Below are 27,723 nucleotides of genomic sequence, written 5' to 3' on the forward strand. Positions count from 1 at the left end.
GTCAGTAAAAACTTTTATTTTATTACCTCAGTCACCTCTCATCCATGGTTTAATTAAATAAAACAACCAGTTGATTTAACTGAAAGAAGAAAGCAAAAGTTCATCCCACCAATGCCAAAGATATGTCAAGTTGTTCTGTCCCATTAGGCCTATATATTGTTTCCCCTTCTTCCCAGGCAGAGAACTTAGTCATAGTTAAATATTGACTGATACGTAGTGTATCAAAGTCCTGAGGCCATAGAGTTTCAGTGTGTAGACATTTCAAGGGCCTGTTGTGTGTAGCTATCCTCTCAAGAACCTGGTCATAATGCCTTGCCTGGTTATTGATTAACAGTCAAGAAGAAAGACTTAACATGTCCAGAGAACCCGGGGCCTTTGTATACACAGTAAGAACAACTATTTCACCATCTTTTCACGTCATTCTATTGAATTTATTTAGGTAATGTGGGAATGTACTTAGGTAATGGCGGTCCCATGTGGCTCAGTTGCTAAAGCATGTCGCTTGTAAAGCCAGGGCTGTGAATTCGATTCCCATGGGGATCAGTATGAAAAGAAGTGTGAAAAATGGATAAGAACGTCTGCTAAATGACTAAAATGTAATCTAAGAAGGAGAGGTTTTTATGTATATAATAATTGTATAATATATATTTTTTTGTAACTGATGTATTTTTTCAGTTAGAGTGTAAACAATATATTGCACATGATTTTATACATTCAAACGGCCTTTTCTCAATTACATACTCCTCGTGTCCACTCTCCTCATCTCCTTCTCGAAACCCAATGGAGGGGAAGGTCAGAGAGGGACCTCTGGCATTCTCATCTAATGTGTTTTGAGATGGAGACGAGGAGAGAGGATGCGAGGAGTGTGCAATTGAGAAAAGGCCCATGTATGGTCATTGGGGAGACATGTGACCGCCTACTTCCGGTCCTAGACAACAGTGTGTTAGTGCTATCGTTTTCATTGGTCAGAAGCTTAGTGGTATCGTCATTTTCTTTGGTCACCATGGAGTCTTTCCAATAAATGAGATTAATTTAACATACAATGTAATGAACTTACTTGTAGAGTTTGTAATACAGTGATCCCTCGCCACTTCGCGGTTCACTTATCGCGGATTCGCTATTTCGCGGATTTTCATAATGCATTTTTTATTTTTTTTTGGTGCATTGTGCTCTGCATTCTGATTCGCTAAAAACTCACTCCCGCTTCTTGTATCAAAACATGCTACGAATTGTGCTATCATTTTGTCGTCTCGTGCAGTTATGTGTACGTACATAAAACAGCTTGGCAAATTTACATTAAGTTGGCCAGGAAGGAAGGAAGGACTAACGCTTGGTCGCTTAGCAACCATGGTGCGAATGGCCACTGAACTTAAGCGAGTAGCTGAGGAATGGGACCCTTTGATGAGCCGTTCATTACAGTTCTCCAACGTAATCGATGGTGGCATGTCGGTGTACAAGGATCTTTTTGCAAAGAAGAAAAAAGAGCGACAACAGCTGCCTATCACTATGCTCTTCTCCCGAACAAACACACCTGCACCGCGGGCTTCAGAAGAAGAGAACACTGCAGAGCGCAGTCAGGATGCAGCGGCCCAGTCTGAAGAGCAGTGAAACGGCCTACACGTGAGTCACTGTATTTGTATACATGTAATAGTTGCTAATTGTAAAAAAAAAAGAAGTTTTCTATTTCGCGGATTTCACTTATCGCGGGTCATTTTCGGAACGTAACCCCCGCGATAAACGAGGGATTACTGTATACGGTAATGTAAATGAATTGGAGCAGGTGTGAGGATGGAAGATTTTGGCAATTTAACCTACAAAATCTACAAAGCACACAAATATAATCTAGGCTACTGCCCAGTTAAATATTTTTTTATGCATTATTGTCACAATGTTTTTAAAATTTTTAAGGTTGGTCTTTAGGGCGGCAGGTAGGTAGCCTAGTGGTTAGAGTGTTGGGCCAGTAACCGAAAGGTTGCTAGATTGAATCCCTGAGCTGACAAGGTAAAAATCTGTCGTTCTGCCCCTTAACAAGGCAGTTAAGCCACTGTTTCTAGTCCGTCATTGTAAATAAGAATTTGTTCTTTACTGACTTGCCTGGTTAAATAGAAAAATACGTGTGCAGGTTTCACAGGTGTTTTGGATGGTTGTCTAGTTATTATTCCCACATGACCTGGCAGAGATGACAACTAGATTGTTAGGGGAGATTGCCATGCAGTAAGAATCCAAACGTCCTATAAAGAGAGGAACAACATGGTTATGAAATGATTCTGTTTTCATAGAGACATTTTATACTCCCTTCTCAGTTAGCCACATAACCGTATACTGTGTGTTTCAATCCCACAGAAGTGATCATAATGCAAAGCATACCCCTAAAAGCAGATGTGTGTCATGACTGTCCTGTAAGGATCCAAATAGGTCAGATCAGCTTTGCAATAAATAACTTCAACCAGACCCTATCTCACCCGCAGAAGGTGAAGGTAACTGGTCGGGGGTTGACAGCTCACGCCCTGTTGTAAATCAAGGACAGAACATTCAGCTATCTCCCTCTCCAAATTCACTCAAGGAATATGCCTTTGTCTACACAGACATTTTCCCGCCGAAACTAACACGTTCCAAATACTGGAACAATATTTCCAACACAGAATGTGGGGAATGAGCAGAAGTGACCTAAAATAACACTGTTGTCAGTTTGGTTATGACTTTGTGATATCATTAAAAATGTTAAAGGAAATACTGTAACAAACTATGCAGCACCAGTACCGGTTTTTCTTTATTTTGACCATTTTCTACATTGTAGAATAATAGTGAAGACATCAAAACTATGAAATAACACATATGGAATCACGTAGTAACAAAAAGTGTTAAACAAATATATTTAGATTCTTCAAAGTAGCCACCTTTTGCCTTGATGCCTATTTCGAAGAATCTCACATATAAAATATTTTTTAATTTGTTTAACACTTTTTTGGTTACTACATGATTCCATATGTGTTATTTCATAGTTTTGATGTCTTCACTATTATTCTACAAAGTAGAAAATACTATAAAAAAACTATTTCCTTAAAGTAGCTGAGACGTATTGAAAAGTAAGAGTAGGCTAGGCCTGCAGATGATGGCAGTCTAGGTCATAGGAAACTATGCAGAATTTTTTTTTAATGTATTATTTCTTACATTGTTACCCCAGGAAATCTTAAGTCTTATTACATACAGCCGGAAAGAACTATTGGATATCAGAGCAACGTCAACTTACCAACATTACGACCAGAACAATGACTTTCCCAAAGCAGATCCTCTCTTCGGACCACGACCCAGGACAATGGATCTAATCCCAGCACCTGACCGAAAACAACAGCAACGCAGAAGGGGCAGAAGGAGCGGTCTTCTGGTCAGGCTTCGTAAACGGGCACGTCGCTCACTGGTCCCGAGCATACTACTCGCCAATGTCAAGTTTCTTGACAACAAGGTAGACGAAATTTGAGCAAGGGTGGCCTTCCAGAGAGACAGAGATTGTAACATTGTCTGTTTCACGGAAACATGGCTCTCTTGTGCTTTGTTGTCAGAATCGGTCCATCGACCGGGCTTCTCCATGCATCGCGCCGACAGAGATAAACACCTCTCTGGGAAGAGGAAGGGCGGGGGTGTATGCTTTATGATTAACAACTCATGGTGTGATCATAACATCAAACAGGAACTCAAGTCCTTCTGCTCACCTGACCTAGAATTCCTTACAATCAAATGTCGGCCATTCTACCTACCAAGAGAATTCTTGTCAGCTATAGTCACAGCTGTGTACATCCCCCCCCTCAAGCGAATACCAAGATGGCCCTCAAGGAACTTCACTGGACTCTATGTAAACTGGAAACTATATACCCGGAAGCTGCATTTATTGTAGCTGGGTATTTTAACAAAGCTACCTTGAGATCAACGTTACCTAAATTTGATCAGCATATTGATTGCACAACACGTAGGGCTAATACTCTCGACCACTGCTACTCTAACTTCCCTGATGCATACAAAGCCCTCCCCCACCCTCCCTTCGGCAAATCTGACCACGACGCCATCTTGCTCGTCCCGGCTTATTAGCAGAAATTCAAACAGTGTGTACCAGTGACGAGAACCATTCAACGCTAGTCTGACCAATCGGAAGCCACGCTCCAAGATTGTTTTGATCACGCGGACTGGAATATGTTCCGGTCAACCTCAGAGAATGACATTGATCTATACGCTGACTCGGTGAGTGCGTTTATAATTAAGTGCATTGGAAATGTCGTACCCACTGTGACTATTACAACCTACCCTAACCAGAAACCGTGGATGGGTGGTGGCATTCGCGAAAAACTGATAGACTGATAAATCCACCGCATTTAACCATGGAAAGGGGTTTGGTGATATGGCTGAATATTAACAGTGTAGTTATTCCCTCCGCAAGGCAATCAAACAAGCAAAATGCCGGTACAGGGACATGGTGGAGTCTCAATTCAACGGCTCAGACATGAGACGTATGTGGCAGGATCTACAGGAAATCACGGACTACAAAAACAAAAAAGCAATGTCACGGATACCGATGTCACGCTTCCAGACAAACTAAACACCTTCTTTGCCCGCTACGAGGATAATACAGGAAACAGAAACCCCCCTATCCACATCAAAGGGACAGCAGTGGAGAAGGTGGAAAGTTTTAAGTTCCTGGGCGTACACATCACAGAGAAACTGAAATGGTCCACCTACACACACAGTGTGGTGAAGAAGGCACCTTAGCGCCTCTTCAACCTCAGGAGGCTGAAACTGGTTTGGCTTGTCACCCAAAACCCTGACAAACTCTTACAGATGCACAATCGAGAGCATCCTGTTGGGCTGTATCACAGCCTGGTGCGGCAACTGCACCGCCCTCAACCACAAGGCTCTCCAGAGGGTGGTACGGTCTGCACAACACATCCCCGGGAGCAAATTACCTGCCCTCCATGACACATACAGCACCTGATGTCACAGGAAGGCCATAAAGATAATCAAGGACAACAACCACCCAAGCCACTGCCTATTCATCCCGCTATCATGCAGAAGGCGAGGTCAGTACAGGTGCATCACAACTGGGCCCGAGAGACTGAAAAACAGCTTGTATCTCAAGGCCATCAGACTGCTAAACAGCAATCACTAACTCAGAGAGGCTGCTGCCTACACTGGACACTTTAATAAATGGATCATTAGTCATTTTAAACAATGCCACTAAATAATGCCACTTGGTAATAATGTTTACATATCTTACATTACTCATATAACATGTATATACTGTATTTTATACCATCTACTGCATCTTGCCTATGCCGCTCGGTCATCGCTCATCCATATATTTATATGTACATATTCTCATTCACCCCTTTAGATGTGTGTGTATTAGGTAGTTGTTGGGAATTGTCAGATTACTTGTTAGATATTAATGCACTGTTCAAACTAGAAGCACAAGCATTTCGCTACACTCACATTAACATCTGCTAACCATGTGTATGTGACCAATACATTTTGATTTGATTTGATTTGTTATTACAGCTTTACAACTTGTACCGCCCTACAGGTCAGACTGTTCACACAAACGGAGGTGTGGTCATGGCTATTTATTGCAAGGAGTAAAGAGAGAATGGACTGAGTTAGAGGGAGAGAGAATAAGAAGAAAGGACGTCAAATCAGTGTTCAAAAGCAACAGTTGAGCTAATCCAAGGTGAATCTGGTAAAGGTGAAAGGTAAAAACTCAAATTGAATCTACTGTAAAAAAAAGAAAAACTGTTTTACAAAGCTTTGCTGTACATTTATATGACTTTACATTTAAATGTTTTACTGTGGCTAAAATCAGAAGTTTCTTCAACCTTTTTCAGATTTGATAATATCTCATCGGAACATTGAAAGTGGTGTCGACATGAACAATACACAGGTAACTTCAGTTATACAGTGCATTTGGAAAGTTTTCAGACCCCTTGACTTGTTCCACATTTTGTTACGTTCCAGCCTTATTGTAAAATGTATTAAATAGATTTTTTCCCCAATCAATCTACAAACAATACCCCATAATGACAAAGCAAAAACAGGTTTAGAAATTTTTCCAAATGTATATAAAGAAAGGAAAAATCAAATTTAAATAAGTATTTAGACCCTTTACTCAGTACTTTGTTGAAGCACATTTGGCAACGATTACAGCCTCGAGACTTCTTGGGTATGACGCTAAAAGCTTGGCACACCTGTATTTGGGAGTTTCTCCCATTCTTCTCTGCAGATCAAATCAAACTTTATTTGTCACATGTGCCGAATACAACAAGTGTAGACCTTACCGTGAAATGCTTACTTACAAGCCCTTAACCAACAGTGCAGTTCAAGAAGAGTTTAAGAAAATATTTACCAAATAAACTAAAGTTTAAAAAAAATGTAAGACGCCATAACGAGGCTATATACAGTTGAAGTCGGAAATTTACATACACCTTAGCCAAATACATTTAAACTCAGTTTTTCACAATTCCTGACATTTAATCAGAGTAAAAAGGCCTGTCTGAGGTCAGTTAGGATCACCACTTTATTTTAAGAATATGAAATGTCAGATTATTATTAGAGAGAATTATTTAGTTCAGCTTATATTTCTTTCATCACATTCCCAGTGGGTCACAAGTTTACATACACTCAATTAGTATTTGGTAGCATTGCCTGGAAATTGTTTAACTTGGGTCAAACGTTTCGGGTAGCCTTCTACAAGCATCCCACAATAAGTTGGGTGAATTTTGGCCCATTCCTCTTGACAGAGCTGGTGTAACTGAGTCAGGTTTGTAGGCCTCCTTGCTTGCACACGCTTCTTCAGTTCTGCCAACAAATTTTCTATGGGATTGCGCTCAGGGCTTTGTGATGACCACTCCAATACCTTGACTTTGCGGTCCTTAAGCCGTTTTTCCACAACTTTGGAAGTATGCTTGGGGTCATTGTCCATTTGGAAGACCCATTTGAGACCAAGCTTTAACTTCCTGACTGATGTCTTGACATGTTGCTTCAATATATCCACATACTTTCCCTTCCTTATCCCATCTATTTTGTGAAGTGCACCAGTCCCTCCTGCAGAAAAGCACCCCAACAACATGATGCTGCCACCCACGTGCTTCACGGTTGGGATGGTGTTCTTCGGCTTGCAAGCGTCTCCCTTTTTCCTCCAAACATAACGATGGTCATCATGGCCAAATAGTTATATTTTTGTTTCATCAGACCAGAGGACATTTCTCCAAAAAGTACGATCTTTGTCCCCATGTGCAGTTGCAAACCGTAGTCTGTTTTTTTCATTGCGGTTTTGGAGCAGTGGCTTCTTTCTTGCTGAGCGGCCTTTCAGGTTATGTCGATATAGGACTCATTTTACTGTGGATATAGATACTTTTGTAGCTTCAGCATCTTCACAAGGTCCTTTGCTGTTGTTCTGGGATTGATTTGCACTTTTCGCACCAAAGTACGTTCATCTCTAGGATACAGAACGCATCTCCTTCTTGAGCGGTATGATGGCTGCGTGGTCCCATGGTGTTTATACTTGCGTACTATTGTTTGTACAGATGAACGTGGTACCTTCAGGTGTTTGGAAATTGCTCCCAAGGATGAACCAGACTTGTGAAGGTCTACAATTTTTTTCTGTGGTCTTGGCTGATTTCTTTGATTTTCCCTTGAAAAAAAGGCACTGAGTTTGAAGGTAGGCCTTGAAATACATCCACAGGTACACCTTCAATTGACTCAAATGATGTCAATTAGCCTATCTTCTTAGGGCTAGGGGGCAGTATAATGAATTGGTAGACTAATTGGTAGAATTAGAATTAGAAAAGACTTTGAAGTTTCTAAAATTGTTAAAATAATGTCTGTGAGTGATATGATATGGGAGGAAGAAAGCCGAGGAAAATCAATCCAGAATTTTTTCTGGGGGGGTCACAGGCCTTTCCAATGCAAGTCTATGGGTCTATATATAAAAATTCATCCCAGAATATTCCAAGCGGTTTAAAGGCACAGTCATCTTAGTGTATGTAAACTTCTGACCCACTGGAATTGTGATACAGTGAATTATAAGTGAAATAATATGTCTGTAAACTATTTTTGGAAAAATTACTTGTGTCATGCACAAAGTAGATGTCCTTACCAACTTTGCAAACTATAGTTTGTTAACAAGAAATTTGGGGAGATGTTGAAAAACGAGTTTTAATGACTCCAACCTAAGTGTATGTAAACTTCTGACTTCAACTGTACAAGGGGTACCGGTACCAAGTCACTGTGCGGGGGTACTGGTTAGATGAGGTAATTTGTACATGTAGGTAGGGGTGAAGTGACTATGCATAGGTAATAAACAGTGAATAGCAGCAATGTACAAAACAAATGGAGGGGGGTCAATGTAATAGTCAGATGGTTATTTGATTAATTGTTCAGCAGTCTTATGGCTTGGGGGTAGAATCTGTTAACCTTTCTAGGACACATGTTCCGCTAGCGGAAACCCCCCCCCCCCCCCCCCCCCCCACCACCAACATTCCGCTGAAAAGGCAGCGCGTGAAATTCAAAAATATTTTTTTGAAATATTTAACTTTCACACATTAACAAGTCCAATACAGAAAATGAAAGATAAACATCTTGTTTATCTACCCATCGTGTCCGATTTTTAAAATGATTTACAGCGAAAACACAACATATATTTATGTTAGCTCACCACCAAATCCAAAAAACACACCGCCATTTTCCCCAGCCAAAGATAGCTTTCACAAAACCCAGAAATAGAGATAAAATTAATCACTAACCTTTGAACATCTTCATCAGATGACACTCATATGACATCATGTTACACAATACATTTTTGTTTTGTTCGATAATGTATATATTTAAATCCACAAATCTCGGTTTACATTGGCGCCATGTTCAGAAATGCCTCCAAAATATCCGGAGTAATTACAGAGAGCCATGTCAAATAACAGAAATACTCATCATAAACTTTGATGAAAGATACATGTTTTACATATAATTAAAGATACACTGGTTCTTAATGCAACCGCTGTTTCAGATTTAAAAAAAACTTTTGTAAAAATCACACCATGCAATAATCTGAGACGGCGCTCAGATAGAAACAACATTTCTCCGCCATGTTGGAGTCAACAGAAATACGAAATTACATCATAAATATTCCCTTACCTTTGATGATCTTTCATCAGAATGCAGTGCCAGGAATCCTAGTTCCACAATAAATCGTTGTTTTGTTCGATAATGTCCATTACTTATGTCGAATTAGCAACTTTAGCTAGCATGTGTAGTACTCGTGTCCAAACACTGGCGCAAGTGAACGCATACGTCGGACGAAAACTTCAAAAAGTTATATTACAAGTCGAATAAACTGGTCAAACTTAGTTGAGAATCAATCTTCAGGATGTTGTTATCATATAAATCCAATAACGTCCCAACCAGGTTTCCTCCAGACGTGACCCTTGGCATTCAGCCCAAAAAGTTCAATCTTGGTTTCATCAGACCAGAGAATCTTGTTTCTCATGGTCTAAGAGTCCTTTGTTTGCCTCTTGGCAAACTCCAAGCGGGCTGTCATGTGCCTTTTGCTGAGGAGTGGCTTCTGTCTGGTCACTCTACCATAAAAGGCTTGATTGGTGGAGTGCTGCAGAGATGGGAGAACCTTCCAGAAGGACAACCATCTCCACAGAGGAACTCTGAAGCTCTGTCAGAGTGAACATTGGGTTCTTGGTCACCTCCCTGACCAAGGTCTTTTTCCCCTGATTGCTCAGTTTGGCCAGTCGGCCAGCTCTAGGAAGCGCCTTGGTGGTTCCAAACTTCTTCCATTTAAGAATGATGGAGGGAACTGTGTTCTTGGGGACCTTCAATGCTGCAGACATTGTTGTGTACCATTCCTCAGATCTGTGACTTGACACAATCCGGTTTCAGAGCTCTACGAACAATTCCTTAGACCTCATGGCTTGGTTTTTAAAATGGCATGCGCCGTCAACTGTGGGACCTTATATAGACAGGTGTGTGCCTTTCCAAATCATGTCCAATCAATTGAATTTACCACAGGTGGACTCTAGTCAAGTTGTAGACACATCTCAAGGATGATCAATGGAAACAGGATGCACCTGAGCACAATTTTGGGTCTGAATACTTATGTAAAAAATTATTTGTGTTTTTTATTTTTATTTTGTGTGCAAATGTGTTTAAAAACTTATTTTTGCTTTTTCATTATAGGGTAGTGAATAAATTGATGAGGGACATTTTTTATTTAATATTTTTTTAAATAAGCCTGTAACGTAACAAAATGTGGAAAAATGGAAGGGGTCTGGATGCTTTCCCGAATGCACTGTATATCTGTCGGATTCTAATTTTGTTATACCTGTGGGAAATGGACTGCTACATACAGTACATTGCAATACCAATCATTGAAGTTTAGTGGTAATTACATGGTAAACATGACACCTCTGTTGTAATGTGTACTGTATGTTACCAAGTCAAAGTGCTCCAATGTATCAAATAATGCATTGATTTCTCTCATTGTAATTAAATGAAAAATCATTCTCCTCTCCGCTTTCCCCAGACACCAGGTCCCCAGTATGTGAACTATGGATTTCAAGAGGGGGCGGGAACTGAGGGAAGACCCCCTGCAAACGCTTCTGCCGTGCAGATGCCCAACGTCCCCCTCTCTATTTACCCTCAGTACACCCCTCAGACCATCAACACCCACCACACATTCACCCCTGGATTACCACATCCTGTCCCAGTACGAAAAGGTACAGTATTTACCCTTCTGCTGATATTCCTCAGTTGATAAACAATGCCAATATATATATCTACGTTTCATACACTGTCGTTTTTTGCCTTCTATTGTTTATTATAAAACATTGTCTGAGCAGCTTTGAGGTGTTCCATTTGGTCTTCATATCTGTTTTGCCATGGGATGTCTTGTCTTAATCTCTGTTTTGTCATATGCTATTATAAGGTTTACAGTGCCTTCAGAAAGTATTCACACCCCTTGACTTTTTCCACATGTTGTTGTGTTACAGCCTGAATTTAAAATGAATTACATTGAGATTTTGTGTCATTGGCCTACACACAATACCCCATAATGTCAGAATGGAATTATGTTTTTAGAAATGTTTACAAATTAATTAAAATGGAAAGCTGAAATGTCTTGAGTCAAAACGTATTCAACCCTTTTGTTATGGCAAGCCTAAATAATTTCAGAAGTAATAATTTGCTTAACAAGTCACATACTAAGTTGCATGGACTTTTGAATGACTACCTCATATCTGTTCCTCACACATACAATTATGTGTACACTCTTAGAAAAAAAAGGTGCAATCTAGAACCAATAAGGGTTCTTTGGTTGTCCCCATAGGAGAACCCTTTCAAGAACCCTTTTTGGTTACTATTTTGGTTTCCATGTAGAACACTTTCCACAGAGGGTTCTACATAGAACCCAAAAGAGTTCTACCTGGAACCAAAAAGGTTAGCCTATGGGGACAGCCAAAGAACCCTTTGTTCTAAGAGTGTAAGGTTCGTCAGTCGAGCAGTGAATTTCAAACACAAAGACCATACAGGTTTTCCAATGCCTTGCAAAGAAGGGCACCTGTTGGTAGAGGGTACACACAAAAAAAGCAAACATTGATTATCACTTTGAGCATGCTGAAGTTATTAATTACATTTTGGATGGCGTATCAGTCACTGCAAAGATACAGGCATCCTTCCTAACTCCGTTGCCAGAGAGGAAGGAAGCCGCTCCGGCAGTTCACCATAAGGCAAGTGGTGACTTTAAAGCAGTTACAGAATTGAATGGCTGTGATAGGAGAAAATTAAAGATGGATTAAAATTGTAGTTACTCTACAATACTAACATAAATGTCAGGGTTTACTAGGAGTGGTGGGTAGGAGTCAGGCGCAGAGAGCAGAGGGTTCGGTGAAATGTAATTATTTATTCTCCGGCACAAACGGTCACGCCAAATACAGGGCGCATAACACTGACCAGCCCAAACACAGGACAACCAGTCCGGAGAAAACAAAAAACGAAAACACATCCACAACCAACAGAGTAACAAATAATCCCGCACAAACCTAAGCGGGCCTAACAGGTTTAAGTAGACAAAAATCAAGAAAAACAAAAAGGAACAGGTGCAACTAATGAGACTAAACCAACAGAAAAGGAAAAAGGGATCGGTGGCGGCTAGTAGACCGGCGACGACGACTGCCAAGCACCGCCCGAACAGGCAGGGGAGCCACCTTCGGTGGGAGTCGTGACAATAAATGACAGAGTGAAAAGAAAGAAGCCTGTACAGAATAAAAATATTCCAAGAACATGGATCCTGTTTGCAATAAGGCATTAAACTAAAACTGCAAAATATGTGCAAAGAAATTAACTTTATGTCCTAAGTACAAAGTGTTATGTTTGGGGCAAATCCAACACAACACATTTCTGAGTACCATTGTTCATATTTTCAAGCATGGTGGTGGGTATGCTTGCCATCGGTAATGACGAGGCAGGTTTTTTTAGGATAAAAAGAAACGGAACAGAGCTAAGCACAAAATCTTAGAGAAAAACCTGGTTCACTCAGCTTTCCAGCAGACACTGGTAGACAAATTCACCTTTCAGCAGGACAATAACCAAAAACACAAATTGCTTACCAAGATGACATTGAATGTTCCTGAGTGGCCTAGTTACAGTTTTGACTTAAAACGTCTTGAAAATCTATGGCAAGACTTGAAAATGGCTGTCTAGCAATGATCAATAACCAACTTGACAGAGCTTGACGAATTGTTGTAATGATATTGTGCAAACATTGTACAATCCAGGTGTGCAAAGCTCTTTCACTGTCATTATGGGTTATTGTGTGTAGATGGGTGAGAAAACAACAATTTAATCCATTTGTAATTCATGCTGTAACACAACAAAATGTGGAATAATTCAAGGGGTGTGAATACTTTCTGAAGGCACTGTATAGCGTGTTAAGTAGTACTGTTTTCACTTAGTAGCAGTCAACATCTGAAGCCACACAAATGCAAAACAAGCCTTTCCATGTCTCCAGGGTGACAAAAGTAACCAATGGTCAAATGATATGTAAATATCTAGGTCTTGGATTGAGAGTTCCATGTTAAAAAGTAGAACAAGAGAGCCTCTAGTTGTTTTTTTAAAAGTGTATTTTAAGTGTTGTTTGTTTCTAATCTCTTTCAGTGGTGAAGAAAAGTCGCTGTAAATGTATTGTCGCCTTAATCCTAAGTGTCTTAGTTCTCCTTGGGGCAGCCGGAGCGTTGGTTTGGTATTTCTGTACGTACAGTCTCCTCTCATACAATATCTCCATTGATGCTCTTGACATAAGTTGACATATTAATAATGTTGACATTCTTGATATGCTTTTTATGAAAAGACAAGTTGACATAAGCAAATTCAACTTGCGAAATCATCTTGCTATGCAAATACACAGTTGTCTACGTAGTTTATAGGTGTATCTGGAAGCAAAGGAAAATTACCAAGTACTTCTTAATCATTGAAAAGGCCAAGAAGAGTAACCTTATAGTCATGGTCAGAGCTGTGATGCACTGTTTTGTGTGTGTGTGTGTGTGTGTGTGTGTGTGTGTGTGTGTGTGTGTGTGTGTGTGTGTGTGTGTGTGTGTGTGTGTGTGTGTGTGTGTGTGTGTGTGTGTGTGTGTGTGTGTGTGTGTGTGTGTGTGTGTGTGTGTGTGTGTGTGTGTGTGTCCACAGTGTCCTACCAGTGTGTGTTGGGGAGGTCCTGTAGCGAGGGAGGTGTGTGTCTGAATGCCTCTCAGTGGTGTGATGGCATCAGAGACTGTCCAGGAGGAGAAGATGAGTCACAGTGCCGTATGTCTCCACTCAATCATGTTTATCATTATAAACTCAGCACCCTGTCTTTCAAAGATAATTTGTAAAAATTCAAATAACTTCACAGATCTTCATTGTAAAGGGTTTAAACACTGTTTCCAATGCTTGTTCAATAAACCATAAACAATTAATAAACATGCACCTGTGGAACGGTTGTTAAGACACAAACAGCTTACAGACGGTAAGCAATTAAGGTCACAGTTCTGAAAACTTAGGACACTAAAGAGGCCTTTCTACTGACTCTGAAAAACACCAAAAGAAAGATGCCCAAGGTCCCTGCTCATCTGTGTGAACATGCCCTAGGCATGCTGCAAGGAGGCATGAGGACTGCAGATGTGGCCAGGGCAACAAATTGCAATGTCCGTACTGTGAGACTCCTAAGACAGCACTACAGGGAGACAGGACGGACAGCTGATCGTCCTCACAGTGGCAGACCACGTGTAACAACACCTGCACAGGATCGGTACATCCGAACATCACACCTGCGGGACAGGTACAGGATGTCAACAACAACTGCCCGAGTTACACCGGGAACGCACAATCCCTCCATCAGTGCTCAGACTATCCGCAATAGGCTGAGAGAGGCTGGACTGAGGGCTTGTAGGCCTATTGTAAGGCAAGTCCTCACCAGACATCACCGGCAACAACGTCGCCTATGGGCACAAACCCATAGGCGCTGGACCAGACAGGACTGGCAAATAGTGCTCTTCACTGACGAGTTGCAGTTTTGTCTCACCAGGGGTGATGGTCGGATTCGTGTTTATCGTCGAAGGAATGAGCATTACACCGAGGTCTGTACTCTGGAGCGGGATCGATTTGGAGGTGGAGGGTCCGTCATGGTCTGGGGTGGTATGTCACAGCATGATCGGACTGAGCTTGTTGTCATTGCAGGCAATCTCAACGCTGTGCGTTACAGGGAAGACATCCTCCTCCCTCATGTGGTACCCTTCCTGCAGGCTCATCCTGACATGACCCTCCAGCATGACAATGCCACCAGCCATACTGCTTATTCTGTGCGTGATTTCTTGCAAGACAGAAATGTCAGTGTTCTGCCATGGCCAGCGACGAGCCCAGATCTCAATCCCATTGAGCACATCTGGGACCTGTTGGATCGGAGGGTGAGGGCTAGGTCCATTCCCCCCAGAAATGTCCGGGAACTTGCAGGTGCCTTGGTGGAAGAGTGATGTAACATCTCACAGTAAGAACTGGCAAATCTGGTGCAGTCCATGAGGAGGAGATGCACTGCAGTACTTAATGCAGCTGGTGGCCACACCAGATACTGACTGTTACTTTTGATTTTGATCCCCCTTTGTTCAGGGACACATTTTTCAATTTCTGTTAGTCACATGTCTGTGGAACTTGTTCAGTTTATGTCTCAGGTGTTGAATCTTGTTATGTTCATACAAATATTTACAAGTTAAGTTTGCTGAAAAGAAACGCAGTTGACACAGAGGACGTTTCTTTTTTTGCTGAGTATACTTACAGTATGCTGTTGACCGACGCTGTGTTCAGGAACCCACTGTTAAAATGAATGTAGATATGGGGGTTGTTCACACTTTGCTGTGGTTAATTATATGATTTTTGTTTTCATGCTTTTCTCCCTGAACTGAACGCTGTTCTAACATCAGTCTCTACTTTCCAGTACGCCTTCATGGGTCTGGTTTTGTGCTGCAGAGTTACTCATCAGACAGTCAGACGTGGAAACCAGTGTGTGCTGATAACTGGAATGACAACATTGGCAGGGCCACCTGTCAGCAGATTGGATACAGCAGGTGGGTCACCAGGAGAAATAGGATCACATACTATACATGTCATAGAGGATCAACTGTGATCACTTTCAAATCATATCTTATTGGTCACATACACATGGTTAGCAGAAGTTAATGCAAGTGTAATGAAATGCTTGTGCTTCTTGTTTCCGACAGTGCAGTAATATCTAACAAGTAATCTGACAATTCCCCAACAACTACCTAATACACACAAATCTAAAAGGGGTGAATGAGAATATGTACATAAATATATGGATGAGCGATGGCCGAGCGGCATAGGCAAGGTGCAATAGATGGTGTATAATACAGTATATACATATGATATGAATAATGTAAGTTATGTAAACATTATTAAAGTGGCATTGTTTCAAGTGGCCAGTGATTTTGTCTCCATGTGGGCAGCAGCCTCGCTGAGTTAGTGATTGCTGTTTAGCAGTCTGATCACTTGTACAGAAGAGTATATTATATTCTGTGTACATAACATAAATAATATTTGAGGGGCTGACCATACCTATCTCTGTTTCCAAGTGGGTCCTATGTTCGGATCTCACAAAAGAAACCAGGCTCCTTGGCCGTTGATGGCTATATGAAGCTGTCAGGCTTTGACCCTCATTCCCTTCTACAGGGGCAGCTAACCAGCAGGTGACGAGAACATGAATACATCTCATTCAGTCCAACTTTTTTTTACGGAGTAAACATACCAACATTTAAAAATATAAAATACCTTTTTTGAGTGGTGGGGAATAAATAAAAACAGTCTTCATGTTTTGAATTTTCTTTTTTTTATACAGAATTGCTTCTGTAAACCTTTATATGACTCTCATGATGTAATTTCCTCCTGCAGTCCCTACTGCTCATTACAAGCAGTCTCCCTGCAGTGTATTGGTAAGTCATTACTTTATCATAACACTAATTCTCTGCACAGACACAGCTGACCTTCAGGTTAGGACAAAGCTTATAGAAACTCAGTCAGGAAGGGGAACTCAACAGAAGTTATTTGTATTATCGGCAGCAGCTACTCTTCCAGGGGTTCAGCAAAATTAAGGCAATTATTTAAAAAAAATAACATTACAATACATTTACAACAGATTTCACAACATATTAAGCGTTTGCCCTCAGGCCCCTACTCTACTACCACATATCTACAACACAAAATCCATGTGTACGTGTGTGTATAGTGTGTATGTTATTGTGTGTTTGTATGCATGCGTCTGTGCCTGTTTGTGTTGCTTCACAGTCCCCGCTGTTCCACAATGTGTATTTTTATGGGTTTTTTAAAATATAATTTTACTGCTTGCATGAGTTACTTGATGTGGAATAGAGTTTCATGTAGTCAGGGCTCTATGTAGTACTGTGCACCTCCCATAGTCTGTTCTGGACTTGGGGACTGTGAAGAGACCTCTGGTGACATGTCTTGTGGGGTATGCATGGGTGTCCGAGCTGTGTGCCAGTAGATCAAACAGACAGCTCCATGCATTCAACATGTCAATATCTCTCACAAATACAAGTAGTGATGAAGTCAATCTCTCCTCCACTTTGAGCCAGGAGAGATTGACATGCATATTATTAATGTTAGCTCTCCATGTCCATCCAAGGGCCAGCTGTGCTGCCCTGTTCTGAGCCAATTGCAATTTTCCTAAGTCCCTCTTTGTGACACCTGACCACAGGACTGAACAGTAGTCCAAAACTAGGGCCCATAGGACCTGCCTTATTGATAGTGCTTTTAAGAATGCAGAGCAACTCTTTATTATGGACAGACTTCTCCCCATCTTAGCTATTGTTGTATCAATATGTTTTGACCATGACAGTTTGCAATCCAGGGTTACTCCAAGCAGTTTAGTGGCCTCAACTTGCTCAATTACCACAGTATTCATAAAAACATTTAGTTGAGGTTTAGTGAATGATTTTTCGAAACTAATGCTTTTAGTTTGTTTTGTATATTTAGGACTAACTTATTCCTTGCCACCCATTATGAAACTAACTGCAGCTTTTGTTAATTGTTGCCTCCATTTCAGTCGATGTGGTAGCTGTCATGTATAGTGTTGAGTCATCCGCATACATAGACGCTTTACTCAAAGCCAGTGGCATGTCGTTAGTAAAGATTGAAAAAAGTAAGGGGCCTAGACAGCTGCCCTTGGGAATTCCTGATTCTACCTGGATTTGTTACTTTACTGACTTTATTGTCCCCATGGGGAAATTGTGTTGCAGTGCCATGTACACGTTTAAAGTGACGTTTAAATACAAAACAAATTGACAATACAACTTTCATAAATTACATACCAATAAAAAGAGACAAGCCTTCTGGCCTTACTGGGTCGATAGGAACATTAGCTTGAGCTATTTAGAGTGATATCTCACCTGGCACAAATTATTGTCTAGTTCTGTTTTTCCTGCCGAGGGGTGCCCTACACCTGCGCCCAGAGGGGAGTAGTTCAAAGTCTGGGTACAGGGGGTGGCTTGGGTCTAAAATTATTTTTGGAGCCTTGTGGAGGGCCCTGACCTTAAAGATCTCATCCAGGCCTGTCTGTTTGACTCCAAGTACCTTGCTTGCTGTGGTGATAATCCTTCTCAGCATATTTCTCTGGCTGACGGTGGCATTGCCAAACCAACAAATACAAAAAGTTAAAATACTCCCAATGAAAGATTTGTAAAACAGAGTCCGTATAGTACAATCAACAATATTTTTATCAGCATTATGAGAAAGTACAGTTTCTGTTGACTCTTTTTGTAGATCAGGTCTGTACCTTTACTCCACTGAAACGTATTGTCCAAGAGGATACCCAGATATTTGTATTCCTCTACAATCTCTATGTTCTGACCTCTGATAGATGTTGCAGAGGTAGGTGTTGTACACTTCCTGAAGTCTATGCACATCTCTTTGGTCTTGTTGGTTTTGAGAACCAAGTGTGATTCGTCACACCACTTTACAAAGTAATTTAGGACCGGGTCATGGTGTTCCTCATCATCATGCAACAGAATGATCAAGGCAATTTCATCCACAAACTGAACGAGGTGTCTGTCAGGATGAGAACTAGTACAACTATTAGTGTACAAGATGTAGAGGAGTGGGGACAAAACACATCCCTGAGGAGAGCCTGTGTTGGCCTACTTCGACCCGCTGTGATCTCTGGCTCAGGAAGTCCAACAGCCACAAAACCAGGAGAGGCATCCATTAAAGAACACCCTCTGTGTTCTGTTAGACAGGTAAATCTTTATCCACAATATAGCACGGGGTGTAAAGCCATAACACAAGGTTTTCCAGCAACAGACTATGAACGATAATGTTAAAAGCCGCACTGAAGTCTAACAAAACAGCCCCCACAATCTTTTTATCATCAATTTCTCTCTGCCAATCATCAGTCATATGTGTAAGTGCTGTGATTGTTGAATGTCCGTCCTTCCCTACAAAACGTGCTGAAAGTCTTGTCAATTTGTTTACTGTAAAATAGCAATGTATTTGGTCAAACACAATTTCTTCCAAACGGATTGCTGATTGGTCGGCTTTTTGAGCCAGTAAATGGGGCTTTACAATCCTTAGGTAGAGGAATAAGTTTTGCTTCCCACTAGGCCTGAGGGCACACACTTTCTAGTAGGCTTAACCCTCCCATTGTCCTTGGGTCAAAATGACCCACCTTTGTGATCAACCCTCCCGCTGTCCTCGCATCATTGTGACCCGATTCTCCACTATTATTCTCAGTCATTTTCCATCAAGTTGTCAGACCACAGGGGCTTGTCATTGTTGATGGACAATTATTTTTTCACCTCTTCCACACTTACTTTACAGAATTCAATTTGGTCAGATATACTTGGATGTATAGTGTCATCGTTTATTAATGCTGGCAGTCACATGATTTCTGAATTTGCAGTACGTTTGCCAACGGTTGTACAACCATACCTATTTGCCATTTATTTTGCCTCATCCTTCTCATCCATACAATTTTTCAATTCCTCATCAATCCACGGGGATTTAACAGTTTTTACAGTCATTTTCTTAATGGGTGCATGCTTATTAGTAACTGGGATAAGCAATTTCATAAATGTGTGAAGTGCAGCGTCTCGTTGCTCCTCATTACACACCACGGACCAACAAATATTCTTTACATCAACATAGGAATCACTACAAAACTTATTATACACTATATTAGGCCCAGCCTTTGGAACTTTTGTTTTCCTAGATATGGCTACTATATTGTGATTACTACATTAGTTGGATTTGGATACTGCTTTCAAACACATTTCTGCAGCATTAGTAAAGATGTGATCAATACATGTTGATGATTTCATTCCTGTGCTGTTTGTAACTACCCTGGTAGGTTGATTGATAACCTGGTCCAGGTTGCAGGCGCTAGTTACAGTTTGAAGCTTTCTCTTGAGTGGGCAGCCTGATGAAAGCCAGTCAATATTTAAATCACCCAGAAAATATACCGCTCTATTGATATCACATGCATTTCACACGTCATCCAGATGCTGACTGTTAGCACTTAGCAGCTTCCCACAAGAATGGGCTTTAGGTGAGGCAGATGAACCTGTAGCCATATTACTTCAACACTATTTAACATGAGATCCTCTCTAAGCCTTACAGGAATGTGGTTCTGAATATAAAAGAGCCACACCTCCACTTTTGGCATTTCTGTATTTTCTGTAGATCTTATAATCATGTATTGCTATCACTGCATCATCAAATGTATTATCTGAGTTTCAGAAATTGTCAGAATATGAATGTCATATTTCATTAACCTTGTTTTTAAGCTGTTAATGTGGGCTAATTGTAACACTTTTCTGGGACGCTTTAATGTTTGACTTGCTTTACTGGAAGCATAGCAGAGGTAGACATGCTTGGGTTATTTACAGTATGTTAGTGCAGGGTGAGCTCCACACAGTGGAGATTCCTGCTTGGGCACACCACCTCAGTGCTAACAGTGCTAACATAAATAAGTTACTTACATTGTGTCTTCCAACACCCCCGGAATAATGTACATTTGCTGAAGCATTATGACAACTCAGCGACACAATGGTAGGGATTAAATGAGCTGGGCTTGAGTCATTGATAAGTCATTGTCTCAATGCAGCCTTGTAATGCTGTGAAAGGATCCAGGAACCCAAATGATTCGGGTGGATCCCATCCTCATTATTGACAGGAGATTGACAACCTTGACATTTAGATTATTAGTGTTACATGTAGCTGGTTTACTACTCTGGTCTATATCTTGACCAGGTACTTTGGGTTGGCTATGGAAACATGAAGATGATATAGTTTCTCTTAAGTAGACAACCAAACTGAAGTAATAACACTAACCCTTAAAGTGCCACCTGGTGGAAATGTTGACCCCATCGAAACCCTATTTTTGATCGTTCTGAAATTGTAGGACTCTGTCAAACAACTAGTTAAAGACAAAAAAACATGTACGATTTCTGTGTCAATATGGGGGGAAGAAAAATACTCTTTTGAATTCTAGTTGGTAGGCTAAACTGGAACTGTTGACTCAATCATGCATTTTGTGATAAATGCACGAAATTTGGGACAGACATATAGCCTGTCTACCCATCCACATCGCTCCGGCCGAACACGCCCGCTAGCGTTTCTTCTTCACGATGACACTGGATTTGCTTTCCTCCCTGACATCTTATTGAATGCAAACAAATTCTGACCATTCCCAGATACAGATGGGTTGGACCAGAGCTGGGGCCAGAGCCATCATTGGCTTTGATACTCTAATTGATTAGAGACGATCTAAACGCTGATTGGTTTTGTACAATGCCACTCAGTTTGATGTGAGCACAAACTTATAGGATTGCAGCAACAATAACAAAAAAAAGCAATTGGAACTTAGTTGATACCTCAAAGTATTCCAAAGTTCGAGCAAAATGTGTGATGGCACCGGGCGCCCATATATGGGCGCCCATATAGCCCATGTCACCCATATCGGTGGCCATCTTAGGTCCTAAAGGTTTGTCATAGCTTAAATCGCCAACTTCTCAACCTCTAAGTATCACAGAAACACAACACCTTGAATGAATAACAGAAAAATGTTCATGATAAATTGCTATGGATAAAATTGATCAAAATAACTTCAGAACATGAATTATTTTTGTGTTACTGCTTGACAGACAGTCTCTTTGCAATCATTACCAATTTAAAAAATGACCGCCGTTGTCGCTTTAGGGTTACAAATATGTTGGCGCTTTTAGGGTTAAAACTCTCTTATCCACCAGAGAAGTGATCCCTGTTTTGTTCAGTTTGAACCAGACTGGCTACCACTCTTTGCCCTACAGTAGCTAGTGACAGCCTGAAAGACTAGCTGAGATTTGGCTCTGGGTGCCCAGATTATCTTGGAAATTAGAAAATTGTGTTAGATTCTGTAATGTTTCTCTGTGTGTTGTTGTCTTGCTTCCAGACTGTGGTGTGAGTGTCGCGCCCACTAGGAGCCGTATTGTAGGAGGCGACATAGCGGTGAGCGGGGCTTGGCCCTGGCAAGTCAGTCTGCACTCCAACTACCAACACCAGTGTGGAGGCTCCATCATCAGCCCTGAGTGGATCATCACTGCAGCCCACTGTGTAGAAACGTGAGTGTGACTCAATCTAACCTCGTACCAAAGCTAATGTATTACTTACTACTAAAGACAGAGAGCCGGGTGGTGGACGAGACTCAATCATTTGTTCCTCTCAGAGGAGATTCCTCAAGGGAGGTAGAGGAATATTATAGTCCTCAACATTTATATGAAAAAACATACAAAATAAAAACGATTTTAAAAAATCTTTGTAAATTAAACTACAGCATGATTTTGTGGTGGGAGCACTACAACAATGAAACCAGCAGAGGGACTTACTATTGTCTGTTTCCTCTGCGTCCTTCTATATGAATTAAATAATTTTCTGACTGAACCCATTTCATTTAAACAAAACCTTCCATGCATGTTTGCCCATGGTAGTAGTGGTCAGAAAGCTACTTTTTGGACTGGATTGCCTAAAACAGTGGTTCCCAAACTTTTTTTTAATCTTTTTTTATTTGTAAAATCTTTTTTTCTTTTTTATCCCATTTTCTCCCCAATTTCCGTGGTATCCAATCGCTAGTAATTACTATCTTGTCTCATCGCTACAACTCCCGTGCGGGCTCGGGAGAGACGAAGGTCGAAAGCCATGCGTCCTCCGAAGCACAACCCAACCAAGCCGCACTGCTTCTTAACACAGCGCGCCTCCAACCCGGAAGCCAGCCGCACCAATGTGTCGGAGGAAACACTGTGTACCTGGCCCCCTTGGTTAGCGCGCACTGCGCCCGGCCCGCCACAGGAGTCGCTGGAGCGCGATGAGACAAGGATATCCCTACCGGCCAAACCCTCCCTAACCCGGACGACGCTATGCCAATTGTGCGTCGCCCCACGGACCTCCCGGTCACGGCCGGCTGCGACAGAGCCTGGGCGCAAACCCAGAGACTCTGGTGGCGCAGCTAGCACTGCGATGCAGTGCCCTAGACCACTGCGCCACCCGGGAGGCCCTCGTTCCCAAACTTTTTAATAGTCCCGTACCCCTTCAAACATTCAACCTCCAGCTGTGTACCAGGGTCAGCGCACTCTCAAATGTAGTTTTTTGCCATCATTGTAAGCCTGCCACACACACACTATACAATACATTTATTTAACATAAGAATGAGTGTGAGTTTGTCACCAGGCTCGTGGGAAGTGACAAAGAGCTCTTATAGGACCAGGGCACAAATACTAATAATCAATAGTTTTGCTCTTTATTTAGCCATCTTACATAAAACCTTATTTGCTCATAAAAAATGGTGAATAACTCACCACAGGTTAATGAGAAGGGTATGCGTGAAAGGATGCACATAACTCTGCAATGTTGGGTTGTATTGGAGAGAGAGTCTCACTCTTAAATCATTTTCCACACACAGTCTGTGCCTGTATTTAGTTTTCATGCTAGTGAGGGCCGAGAATCCACTCTCACATAGGTACCTGGTTGCAAAGGGCATCAATGTCTTAACAGCGTGATTTACCAAGGCAAAAAACTCTGAGCGCAGCCCTAACCAGAAATCTGGCAGTGACTTCTGATTAAATTCAATTTTCACAGAACCGATTGTTGCAATTTCGATGAGGCTTTCATTCAGATATCATTAAGTAGACTGGAGGCATGAAAGGGATAAAGAATCCAGTTGTTTGTGTCGTCCGTTTCAGGAAAGTACCCGCGTAATTGCGCACCCAGCTCAATCCGTTGCTTCGCTATAAATCACGTTTGACATTGTCCGTAAGCTTGAGTTTATTTACACACAAAAAAAATCATACAATGACGGAAAGACCTGTGTGTTGTCCTTGTTAATGCAGACAGGAAAGAGCTCCAACTTCTTAATCATAGCCTCAATTTTGTCCTGCACATTGAATGTAGTTGCAGAGAGCCCATGTAATCCTAGATTCAGATCATTCAGGTGAGAAAAAACATCACCCAGATAAGCCAGTCGTGTGAGAAACTCGTCATCATGCAATTGGTCAGACAAGTAAAAATGATGGTCAGTAAAGAAAACTTTAAGCGCGTCTCTCAATTAAAAAAACGTGTCAATACTTTGCCCCTTGATAACCAGTCCACTTCTGGATGTTGTAAAAGCGTTACATGGTCGCTGCCCATATCATTGCATAATGCAGAAAATACACGAGAGTTCAGGGGCCTTGCTTTAACAAAGTGAACAATTTTCACTGTAGTGTCCATAGTTACCACTCCACTATGTCTCCCTGTCATGGTTTTTGCACCATCAGTACAGATACCAACACATCTTGACCACCAAAGTCCATTTGATGTCACAAAGCCGTCCAGTACTTCAAAAATATCCTCATGTTGTCCTGGTTTCCAGTGGTTTGGAAAGGAAGAGGATGTCTTCCTTAATTGACCCCCCATAAACGTAATGGACATATACCAGAAGCTGTGCCAGGCCCGCCACGTCTGTTGACTCATCCAGCTGTAATGCATATAATTCACTGGCTTGTATGCGACGCAGGAATTTTTTCAAAACATCTCCTGCCATATCACTGATGCGTCCTGAAACAGTGTTGTTTGATAAAGGCATTGTCTGTATAGTTTTTTGGGCCTTTTCCTCCAGCATTGTCCCAGCCATATCCAAGGCAGCAGGAATAATTAAATCCTCCGCAATAGTATGGGGCTTGCCTGTCCTAGCCACTCGGTAGGTCACAATATAAGACGCGTCTAGCCCCTTCTTATTAAATGGTATTTGTTGCTTTTACACGTCTTACTACTTAAAAGTCGTCTTTATTCTCGCTCAAAAAACTTCTGTGGCTTATTTTTGAAATTGTCATGTTTCGTTTCTAAATGTCTGAGCAAGAGTGAAGGTTTCCCACCAGAGAGTAACGGTTAATGTGATTGGATGTTAATTATTTGACAAGGCAACCTGTATTTGACATTGTGTTGTTATTTCGCTGAACACTAGATGGTTCACTTTATTTTTGGCTGTCAAACGAGGTTATTCATGCGAGGGAAAAAAAACTCACCCAAATGTATAGCCCCGTTTGACAATATAAATGTACTGTTTGAAAATGTGAAGATTTTTTTTTATTATTTAACTTACAAACAGGGTTGTCCAACTATTCTGATTTCTTGAAAAAAAGTCTAAAATAAATGTCTAGCCTTTAACGTCAATTATTTAAATATGTTTAAGTTAAATACACATTTTCACAAATGTTGTAGCTTAGACCCTATTTTATATAAACTGAGTTGTTCGTGTTGTGCCCATCATGGGTTGAGACATAGCATACTCTTGAATACGGGGTGGGAGTTTACGCGTTTTTAGATAATGTTAAAAGTTTTAAAAAATATATATAATAATATTTCAAATCATTAAATAGTTTGACAACCCTGTTTGTAAGTTTTCAAATGTTATCATACCCAATACATTTTTTTCACTGATGAACACATGGATGTCTCATGGTAGGGTGGGGTATGCAAAATGGGTCATCTTTGAGCACCTCTATCTCCTGAATATTTTGACATTCATGTCCAAAAAGTCACTTTCTGACCACTTCAACCATTGGTAAAGGTTTCGTTCAAATTAAAGGGTGCAGTCAGAAAATTATTGAAATCATATGGATCAACCCCTCTGTCATTTTGCATGGTAGGCTATCACAACCCAGTCAGTGGACGGTGTATGCTGGCTATTTGATCCAGATACAGATGGCTTATGCCACTGGCAATTCAGTGGGACGCATCATCTCTCACGAAAAATACGACAAGCAGACTAAGGATAATGACATCGCTCTTATGAAACTCAACACACCCCTCACTATGTCAGGTAAGTCACTGGTCGATTTCAAACATTTGAAACACATGTTCCAATGGCAAATTACATTGGGGGTTTGGAAAAATAACAGTATGATGTGAATTGTCACAAATGCATAGTAAAGTTGCATTCAACCTTTTCAATTTTGTGAAGGAGCCCTAACACGGTTAATATTATATTTTTTTTTTATGTGTCAATGTCTCGGAAGTCATATTGGAGTACAACACTCCAAGCCAGTCTTAAATGTTTTGTGTTGTAGATAAGGTGAGACCAGTGTGTCTGCCCAACTCCGGAGTGAATCTGACTCCCCAGCGAGAAGCCTGGATCTCTGGATGGGGGTCCATTAGGAGGGATGGCAAGACAACTTTTATTACAGGACCAATGACAGGTCATCAGAATAAAATCTATTTGTTGTATTAAATCTTTATGCTTGACAATCATTGCGATGACTCCAGGGTTGGTGTCACAAAACCTGCGTCAGGCCCAGATCACCATGTACAGCAGACACACATGTAACGCACAGTTGGTGTACAATAGACGTGTCACCACCTCTATGATCTGTGCTGGGACACTGGCAGGAGGAGTGGACTCATGTCAGGTCAGATTCACACTTAAAATATTTTGTAATAGATATTCATGGGAAGTTTTTTTACTTCCTACTTGATGCCTTGATGCTTCATGTATTCTTTCTTATTTGATATCATCTTTTGATTTGCTGTTTTCTTATTGTGTTATGATAGAGCGGATGGTGGTATAATGAAGAAATTAACATACTCTGGAAGGTATAAAGTTATGATCTCATGACGTAATGCTAACTTGGGGGGTAACTTTTGTGTCTTGCAGGGAGATAGTGGAGGACCCATGGTGGCCAAGGAGGGTTCATTATGGTGGCTGGTAGGGGACACTAGCTGGGGTATAGGTTGTGCTCTGAAGAACAAGCCAGGAATCTATGGCAATGTCTCCCACTTCCTCCCCTGGATATATGAACAAATGCAGGTAGGTACTAACAGTAACTAACAGTTGATTTATTGTAATATAAGAAAATATAGCATTTTATTGTCTCTTTTCACATGCATCTGTTTTGCATAACTCCATACAGGACACAAAACATACATAAATATAGAGGGCAAGGGGCTATACAAATTATGTGGATCCAGTAAAGCATTATTACCTTTTAACATGTTTTATCCACTTTGAATTTCCTTGCAGAAAAATTGATGGAGATACCAATGATGATGGCCTCTTTTGCTAATCAAATTCACCTGTCTGAAATGTGGCTTCTAAATAAATGACACGTACACTGCTTTCAGGGATGATTTTTGGTGCCTGTTGACTTATAGGCAAAGGGTGGCTACATTGAAGAATCTAAAATATATTTTGATTTGTTTAACACTTTTTTGGTTACTACATGATTCCATGTGTGTTATTTCATAGTTTTGATGTCTTCACTATTATTGTACAATGTAGAAAATAGGAAAAATAAAGAAAAACCATTGAATGAGTATTTGTGTCCAGACTTTTGACTGGTACTGTACATATGATACACAAAAAATGTTAGCAACTGTTTATATCTGTGATTAATAAGGGAGTGTCTGTTTTCTGTGAATTCATTTCCTGGAGCTGTTTCTGTATGGAACACAAAGACATGACTGCTTCCTTATGTGCTCATGTGCCAAGATGTGGACTGGGAGTGACTCAGCTTAGGTTTGTTATACCTCCCTCTCAGACCATTGCTTTGGAAGTGTTTTCTTTTCACCTACTGAAGGGTAAAAGTCCTGAATGTGTTTCTGTGGAAAACATTTATTGAACAT

General features: G+C 41.0%; 1 protein-coding gene across 2 annotated transcripts; it reads left to right on the forward strand.

The window, feature by feature from the left end:
- Positions 1-248: 248 nt before the first annotated feature.
- Positions 249-27,414, forward strand: LOC139532945 (transmembrane protease serine 2-like). 2 transcript variants are annotated; one of them, XM_071331093.1, is made up of 15 exons: positions 249-386; positions 5,570-5,735; positions 5,868-5,923; positions 10,568-10,760; positions 13,195-13,287; positions 13,723-13,839; positions 15,503-15,632; positions 16,158-16,271; positions 16,474-16,514; positions 22,025-22,193; positions 25,752-25,924; positions 26,172-26,267; positions 26,368-26,510; positions 26,756-26,908; positions 27,122-27,414. In XM_071331093.1, exons 3-15 carry the CDS (start codon positions 5,909-5,911, stop codon positions 27,128-27,130), a joined length of 1,446 nt encoding a protein of 481 aa, XP_071187194.1. In that variant the 5' UTR covers positions 249-386; positions 5,570-5,735; positions 5,868-5,908; the 3' UTR covers positions 27,131-27,414. The 2 variants fall into 2 exon arrangements, with proteins under 2 accessions (XP_071187194.1, XP_071187201.1); XM_071331100.1 differs by lacking the exon at positions 13,195-13,287.
- Positions 27,415-27,723: the final 309 nt, after the last annotated feature.

The sequence above is a fragment of the Salvelinus alpinus genome, chromosome 1, assembly GCF_045679555.1.
Source record: "Salvelinus alpinus chromosome 1, SLU_Salpinus.1, whole genome shotgun sequence".
NCBI lineage: Eukaryota > Metazoa > Chordata > Actinopteri > Salmoniformes > Salmonidae > Salvelinus > Salvelinus alpinus.

Coding starts and splice junctions, on each gene's coding strand:
- LOC139532945 (XM_071331093.1), top strand. Junction 10,761..13,194: donor TCCTGTCCCAGTACGAAAAG/GTACAGTATTTA, acceptor AATCTCTTTCAG/TGGTGAAGAAAAGTCGCTGT. Junction 16,272..16,473: donor CAGGGGCAGCTAACCAGCAG/GTGACGAGAACA, acceptor TTCCTCCTGCAG/TCCCTACTGCTCATTACAAG.